General features: G+C 36.0%; 1 protein-coding gene across 4 annotated transcripts; it reads left to right on the top strand.

Annotated features, from left to right (window-relative positions):
- The first annotated feature begins 3653 nt into the window (after window positions 1-3653).
- Window positions 3654-7434, top strand: LOC101737833 (uncharacterized). 4 transcript variants are annotated; one of them, XR_009973498.1, is made up of 6 exons: window positions 3654-4048; window positions 4122-4254; window positions 5472-5591; window positions 6197-6288; window positions 6400-6538; window positions 7224-7434. XR_009973498.1 is itself a non-coding variant. In XM_004931228.3 (4 exons), exons 1-4 carry the CDS (start codon window positions 5671-5673, stop codon window positions 7304-7306), a joined length of 333 nt encoding a protein of 110 aa, XP_004931285.1. In that variant the 5' UTR covers window positions 5594-5670; the 3' UTR covers window positions 7307-7434. The 4 variants fall into 4 exon arrangements, 2 of the variants coding, with proteins under 2 accessions (XP_004931285.1, XP_021207131.1); XR_009973497.1 differs by having other exon boundaries at window positions 3656-4048; window positions 6197-6297; XM_004931228.3 differs by lacking the exons at window positions 3654-4048; window positions 4122-4254; window positions 5472-5591 and adding an exon at window positions 5594-5689.
- Window positions 7435-8444: the final 1010 nt, after the last annotated feature.

The following is an 8444-nucleotide window of genomic DNA, read 5'->3' as shown; positions in this document are numbered from 1 at the left end:
ATATGTCGAACATAACTAGATATAGATAAAATAAAAACATGAGACATAGATAGAAGAAGTCTTAATTAAGGTGTGCCCCAAGCTTAGCCACGGTACCGGTATACCTTAAATACATCTGCTAATAAGATATTAGTGAAATTGATAATCTAGGTATTCGTAATACAATATTTTGTTCCATTAAAAACCTTTACCATCAATATAAATAATTCTATTGATTGAATTTGTGTGACGAACCATAGTTCAATTATCCAGAGACCAATAGAAATTAAAAAAAAAATACTTTTGCACTTTAATCTCTAGTTTTGTATTCTCATTATAACTTGCCATTTTACCTATGAAGTTGCCATTTTAAAATACTGGCTGTTCGGAGCATAATTTATGTATAAATAGCAGTAACTTCTAAATTCAAATGAATTTTATTTTAAAAATATAGAATTCTATTTTCAAACTCAGTTCTTTGTTTAATGTTTAGTTTTTTGTTTTAACTACATTTGTGTTTTTTTTTCATCAACATATGGCACGAAAAAATACAAGACATTAGGCAATACGAGTTCCGTCGCGGTGGTTATACTGCACAAACGACTGACAATATTAATGACATGGACAGAGTAAACACTACAAACGAACGCACGATTTGAACGCTTCCGACATGGAAAACAATATTGGTCCAATTGCGTTAAATTAGTAATATAAAAAACTTAATGTATGTCCCGCATGAACTGATCGATCGCCAGCCAGCTCGACAACGTGAAGTTTTTTTTTTATTGCTTAGATGGGTGGACGAGCTCACAGACCACTCGGTGTTAAGTGGTTACTGGAGCCCATGGACATCTACAACGTAAATGCGCCACCCACGTTGAGATATAAGTTCTAAGATCTCAGTATAGTTACAACGGCTGCCCTACCCATCAAACTGAAACGTATTTTTTTTTTTTTTTTATTGCTTAGGTGTGAGGACGAGCTCACAGCCCACCTGGTGTTAAGTGGTTACTGGAGCCCATAGACATCTACAACGTAAATGCGCCACACACCTTGAGATATAGTTCTAAGGTCTCAGTATAGTCACAACGGCTGCACCACCTTTCAAACCGAAACGCATTACTGCTTCACGGTAGAAATAGGCGGGGCGGTGGTACCTACCCGTGCGGACTCACAAGAGGTCCTACCACCAGTAATTACGCAAATTATAATTTTGCGGGTTTCATTTTTATTACACGATGTTATTCCTTCACCGTGGAAGTCAATCGTGAACATTTGTTGAATACGTATTTCATTAGAAAAATTGGTACCCGCCAGCGGGATTCGAACACCGGTGCATCGCTTCAACACGAATGCACCGGACGTCTTATCCGTTAGGCCACGGATTAGGCAGAAATAGGACGGGCGGTGGTGCCTACCCGCGCGGACTCACAAGAGGTCCTACCGCCAGTAGTAAGGTATGCCTTGCGTCCCTTACTCTGACCGGGTTCTGATAGACCAGATCAGACGTCTGGTGTAAGAGTGCAGGGGAGTCGCTTAGTGCGGTAGAGCCCTAAAAACACTCTTGGGCATGCGGTCTGCTCCCAAATTCTGCAGATCGTCAAGTCCCACATACCCCGGACGCCCCCTACTCGCGGGGAACACGTAGGAGGTTCGGTCGCCAGACCGAAAAATAAAGAAAAAATTCCTTGCGTTATTTAATAAATAAAAAAAAGCGAAGGAACTTCGAACCATATTGTCACTTACGATGAAAAATGGACTCTTTTTTTATCAATAGCGATCACCATGCTGGTTAGACCTAGTTCAGCAAGTAGGCAATGCCCCTAAGGAATCCTACATTTAAAAAACAGCATTTTTTCAACGTGTATCGAGTAAGCGCTCCTCAATAGTAATCTCAACGTTTACTTACCTGTATCTTTGAGACAATTGTACTCAAGCATATCACATGAGTCGAGAAACCTTCGGAGGTCACCCTTGGTGTCTATACCACATTTTTCTACTCCATTATGAACACATGTCTTCGATTCGAAACATATCTTGAAACAATATTTATAAATATATATATTTTTTTTTTATTGCTTAGATTGGTGGACGAGCTCACAGCCCACCTGGTGTTAAGTGGTTACCGGAGCCCATAGACATCCACAACGTAAATGCGCCACCCATCTTTAGATATAATTTCTAAGGTCTCAAGTATAGTTACAACGGCTGCCCCACCCTTCAACAGAAATCGACCTAATTACTTCAGAGTGCCACGTAGGGCACCGGTGACCTAGATGACAGTCAAAGGGTTAAATCTATACTAATATATATAAATCTACAATGGTTTTTACGGATGTACCGTTATAACTACTGTACCATGCATCCGAATGACTTGAAACTTGGTATCCATGTAGAAAATACATGTATTTAATGGATAGGCTAATATTTATATGAGTGTTGGACTCCCTACACCAGTTGCGGGGGCGTTAATGATGAGAATCTTTGGGGGGGGGGGGGGTGAGAAATAATAATGTTAATTTTAAATGCTCAGCGAAACGGACGGCTACAGCTAGTTAAATTATAAAACTTTAGTACAAGTTGATTCTTATAACTTACGTTTTTCGATGTTGTAATACCAAAAATTGTTACGTAGATAGCAAAGCCTGCAATCCGGAGACACGATTAAGTAAATAAAAATGACTTTTGGAATATGTAATAAGGTTAAATTTTATTAAAAAACAAACATTGTTTAAATACATAAAATATCCACCTACCTAAAAAATTTGTTTTCTTATTCATGTCAACTAAAAATAGTTGTCAATTTTAAAACTTCAATCTCGGATAAAATATGTAGTAATACCAAACTCAAATAATGTGCATATACAAATAAAAAAAGTCTAATAAAATTTATTATATAAATAACAAAACGAATATTACAACGTCTTACATTACATTAAATTCTTCAGTACATATTTCATTTCTGAAGTGAAATTCCTGAGAACTGTTGAAACGTCATTTATTTCTTCATAATAAAACTACAATAATAATATTATCACTACAGAAATAAATAAAAGATGCGAGAACTGTTTTAATACGCTAGATTAATACATGTAGTATTACGACGTTGACAAATCAATAAATAGTTGACTGAAATTTGTTTGTAATTAAATAACAAGGTAATGCAAAAAACTACGATACAAATTATGTCGCTCTTGCTAACATTAACAAGTATGACAATAATAGAAGTTCAGGCGAAAAAAAAAGTGAGTTACTTCTCTACGTAATTATAGTCATAAACATTGTTTTAAGAACGAAGTTAACCTAAATTTTAAGACCTAAAAGGATTAAGGTTTATTTTTAAAAAAATGTGCAAGCCTTTTTACATGCAGCACCCGTGCAATTACAAATTTTTTGGTTAATTTTTTACAAGGTATATGTCTCATCAACCACCTTGAGACGTGGATTCTAAGTCTCTATTCTATAGTACAACGCTGCTCCGCTGTTATACTATAACTATAAACTAAGCACTTTCACAAAACGCCTATACGCGGTTTGCTAATCTATACTCGCATAATCAGCTCGTAGCGTTTCTTCCCACGAGAAAAATACATTTATAATTCTAGTCTGTTTATAGAAAATTTATGTAAGTAAATAATTATAAAGTATCTCATTATCATTAAACACATTACCATGTTTTCAGCCTATCCAGTCTCTGTCGCATTCACGTCTAGCCTTGCTACGTACCGAAACTAAATTATTGATTAAGTTATTGAATAGCATTAATTTACATGTTTTCCTCGAAGTTACCTTCTTTTTTAAATATTAACACCTTCGCTGCGGAACAGACTCGTATCGGCCCACCGCATTACTTTTAGCTGGTGCGGACGATTATTTCAGGTTTGCAAGAGCTCGCTACCGACAACTATCAACTATAAATTATATACACTGTGTTTTCTCATAATTATAGCATTTTAATTTACCTTAGCGCTGATATGTCGAGAAAGGACTGCTACGCACTGATGGAAACATCTTTGGGGGGCACATTTCGATTCACCGCTGCACCAAATGATGGCTTATGATTTAAAAGGTGTTAAAAAAGAGATAACTACAGAATCAATTACACTGCATCACAATATAAAATAATCCTTGTTAATTTTCAGATGACATGTGTGGATGCATTTACTTGTGTTCATAACGCGAAACGCATATGTGGATTAGACTCTGAAAGCCGAGAACTGAGGTGGTTTTTGAATAAATGCGATTTACTGGAATTTAATTGTGAATACAAAAGTCGTAAGTACATAATTTGCAATGACCTGATTAATCAAATTTCGCCCAAACCATCTGTGTCGAATTTGGGAATAATCACATTTGCCGGTTGAAGAGTGCATTGTGAGGTTTTTTTTATTGCTCTTGTAGGCAGACGAGCATACCCACCTGATGGTGAATGGTTGCCGTCGCCCATGGACTTCAGCAATGCCAGGGGCAGAGCCAAGCCGATGCCTACCGTTAACTACTCTCCACAAGCCTCGTTTGAAGAAGCATATGTTTTTTTTATGATTGAAAGATTACTGGTGGCCCGAAGGCCTTTCCATTTCACCAGAACAAGTGGACGAGCAAAGGCTCAGCCAGGAGGGGTGGGATTTGCTAACAACTGCCCGAGCGCCTCCAAAGGGGACCTAACAACTCAAGAGCAACTGCTTCGCGAATGAATCTACCGGATCGGAATCGCGATCCGCTGAGAAGATCCGGCGAGAAACTCAGCGGGCTGATGCATGAGTTAGGTTGCACGTCGACTTCTTTGTCGAGTTCGACGAGTACGGCTACCAGGGTCCCTAAGCCTGCTCCTAGTATTAGAGCTGAAGGCGTCTAATGCAAAGGTTATTGGATCTGATGGATCCGTAAGGACATGTCTAAGGCGTCGACGGTGACCATAGCGCTCGGGAAACACTGTGGAGGGGAGCTCATTCCAAAGCCGGATGGTACGTAGCATAAAAGATCTCTGGAACCGCACTGTGGATGAACGCAGTGGTTCCAGTTAGTATGGATGAACTCTACTCCGGTGGTGGGCGGTACGATGGTAAAAATGAGATGATGTTATCATCTCAAACAATTCCTCAGAGTACTCCCCATGGAACATACAGTACAAAATACAGAGGGAACTGAAGTCCCTCCGAAGACCCAGAGATTCCAAACGATCCGTAATCCGCAATGAATCCGCAGAATTACTGCCGTAGGCAAATTATCCGTTTCCCTTCTGAAAAATTGAGATGTTGATCTCATATTTGACGGTTGGTGATTTCATAAAAGGTTCTATAATTAAGTAGACATGTCACAAGTACTTTCAAATTGTCATGATTTTATGTGTATGGGAATTTCTACTAGATCCTTTTTTCAATTATGTCGTTATTTAGATTCAATCGAAGAAAACATAATTATAATTAAGATAAAATACGATTCTGAAAATCTAGAACTATAATAATAATAACTTAATTCTTACAATTTTACAGAATTCCAAATAGTGCCAAAGTCCAAATGTAAGAACATACCACAGATATAGTTGTTTACATAACAAACATTTCCTAGAGTTAAATACATTAATGGAAGTTTGTTGTATTCTTAGACAATAGGTGAGTTTGTAAACCCTGATTATAACATGACTACGTAGGATCATTTGACGTGTGGTTACTGAGAGGCTTACTAGGGACAATGGTGTCGAGAAACATGGGTAAATTGGGCAAACATAAAATTACTTGTAAAATTTATGTATTTTGTTTATAGCCAACCAGTTGGTGAATTAAAAGCTTTATTATTTTAAATAAGATAAGCAATAGAAAGAGAAGCGTAGTCCTTTTTTTTGTAGAAACGGCATAAATTGAATTAATCTTTATTCTCGATTCCTTAAGTTTGTTGGGATTTCCGCTCCTTCTCTTGCGTTTTTTTTTTAATTCAGTGAGATAATTTTTTTTAATTGTCTAAGATTTTCAAGAAAACTGAAGTTCATTTCTATTTCAGCAGTATCTTCAGTAAGATTTTCTACATTAGTTTTGAATGTTTTAGTGTTTTTTTGTTATAGTATGTCAATAATTTTTTTTAAATCATCTAAATCTATTTTCTGTTCCGTGCGAATTTTGTCAATTCCATTTATATTTCAAAAGAAAACTATTTTAACTAAGCAATGCTAGTTTTCGATTTTCACGCTTTCCGTATTAATTTAATTATGATGATATTTCAGTTCTATATCTTCTTTGCTTCATGATATTAACTGTCAATTCACACGGACCTCCACAAGAGAGGGATAATGAGGACATAGCGATGGGGCGGAAGGTAAAAAAAGTAATGCTACTTCTTTATTCTACTCTATTTTTCATTCTATACAGTAGAAGCTTTATTATTAATGTAAATTTTTGGAAAGAAATAAATTTAATTACGTTGTAGATGGGTGCTAAGTGGTGCAACATGGCGAAGGCGTGCAACCACGACCGCGTCCCGATCTGCGGTATCAGTCACGCTGGAGATGTCGTCGGCTTCAGAGATCTATGCGACATGTTCGATTATAACTGCATTAGACGTAGAAGTTCGTATTCCAATTTTTGAATCTTCATTTAATGAATTATAATAATAAAATTATAATTTTAATATCCACCCAAATCCCTATAGCCTTAGACAGTTTGATCTTTATCATATACTAGCTGACCCGGCAGACTTCGTAGTGCCTCAATCGATAAATAAAAGACCTAAACTTTTGTATAAAATAAACTTAAAACAAACAAAAGAATCCGTCCGACGAGGGACACATCAAAGGAAAAATAAAATTGTTATTTTTATTTAATTCCGAGCATTTTCATATTTATCTAATTTTAAGCTTTTAAACCTTCTCTGGACTTCCACAAATAATTCAGGACCAAAATAAGCCAAATCGGTCCAGCCGTTCTCGAATTTTAGCGAGACTAACGAACAGCAATTCATTTATACATATATAGATATAGATATATTTTATACACTGAATCATAATTTAAACAGTTTTTGTTTGAGTTGTTTAGTAAATTAACCATGATAGTTTGGACTACATTTTTTCAGATCAACTACGGTCACCTGAGAATTTATAGACACGGTCTTGTCTCCACCATTGTACCCACTCTGAGTTCAAGTAGTGACGCAATAAGTTTCAATATTGTATATTCAACTATGATAAAAATCCCATGTATTGAATAAGGAAACTTAGAGACTGTAATGAAATTAGTTTTTGTTTTTCATTTCAGATTACAGACAAACAGCATGTCCCGAGGATAAATCGATGCTAACTGTCTCCCGTCGTCCAACAAACAGCTATTACGATGACTAATTAAATTCCTGCCCTGTTTTTCTTGAACATTTTCTCTTATGTATACCTTTTATTAACTAGAGTCAACTGTTTTAAGTGTGATATCTATTACATTATTTTTTTGAAGTAAAGCTACATATGTAAACCAATTTGAAATTCATTATTCTACCCATAATGCTATTGTTTTGTCCATCTAACGTATCCACGCTTATATTATTTATCTTACATCGTCAAAATCGTACCGCTTAAAATTGATACTACTCTGAATAAATCTGTACTTAACAAAGAAATGTCTGTCGACACCATTGCAATCCACAAAGCTTCCTATTTCATTATATATCAATTCAAAATGATCAGTAATAAACGATAAATAATTTGAATTGGACACTTCAATATATGGTGACACGGCCTTGCTTGGCAAACCAATCTTTCCCATGTGTTAAAAGATAGGTGTTTCTTTTGAAATCAAGATGAAAAGTCACGCAAATTTATTAGTGAAGGCTATTCAAATACGCAGATCAATCTACTAAAACTAGCTCCCTAAAGACCGTTATCACGAACCCTTGATATCAACAGCTTATCTAGTCTGTCCTTCAAGACTGCTGCCTGACAGCTTGACCAAAATAGATAGTATGGTAGGCAGGCAAAATATTGCAAATCCAATTCTTATTTATATTACTTTATACATATATTTCGCCCATTATCAATAGTTTTGTAAAAACGTGTTAAGTTCATTACTATTTTGAACTAGTGCCAGTCTCGAAATCACAGTAAGATATAAAGACGATTACTTCCATCATACATGAGTTTACGGTCCATCTCGAATCAATTTGAGTAATTTGTATTCTATTTATGTTTTTATAATAGATATCAAATTAATAATTTGTTACTACTTATTATAATATAACGAATTCGCTAAAACTTAGTGCCGTATTGGGTAAATCTAATCCCGACAAACATGTAGGCTTAATTGCTTCACTCACTGCGTCACAGATCCGTAGTACGTGGCGGAAAGATTTCAGTGAGACAGTGATTTTAGGTAGTATGATGACCTCTACTCTGGTTGACTGTGAAATCGCAAAAACGAAATCACGAAATTATCTTAAACAATTCCTCAGAGCACTCCACATTGAGGTACAGAATACTAAGAGAACTAAAC

This window comes from Bombyx mori, chromosome 7 (assembly GCF_030269925.1).
Source record: "Bombyx mori chromosome 7, ASM3026992v2".
Taxonomy (NCBI): Eukaryota; Metazoa; Arthropoda; class Insecta; order Lepidoptera; family Bombycidae; genus Bombyx; species Bombyx mori.
Note: the sequence above shows the minus strand (reverse complement) of the source record. Positions and strands in the feature narration are given on the sequence as shown.

Bases quoted from the DNA above. Each gene is read 5' to 3' on its own strand.
- LOC101737833 (XM_021351456.3), top strand. The intron at 6,298-6,399 runs GTAATGCTACTT...ATTACGTTGTAG, and splicing joins TGGGGCGGAAGGTAAAAAAA to ATGGGTGCTAAGTGGTGCAA. The intron at 6,539-7,223 runs GTTCGTATTCCA...TTTTCATTTCAG, and splicing joins TAACTGCATTAGACGTAGAA to ATTACAGACAAACAGCATGT.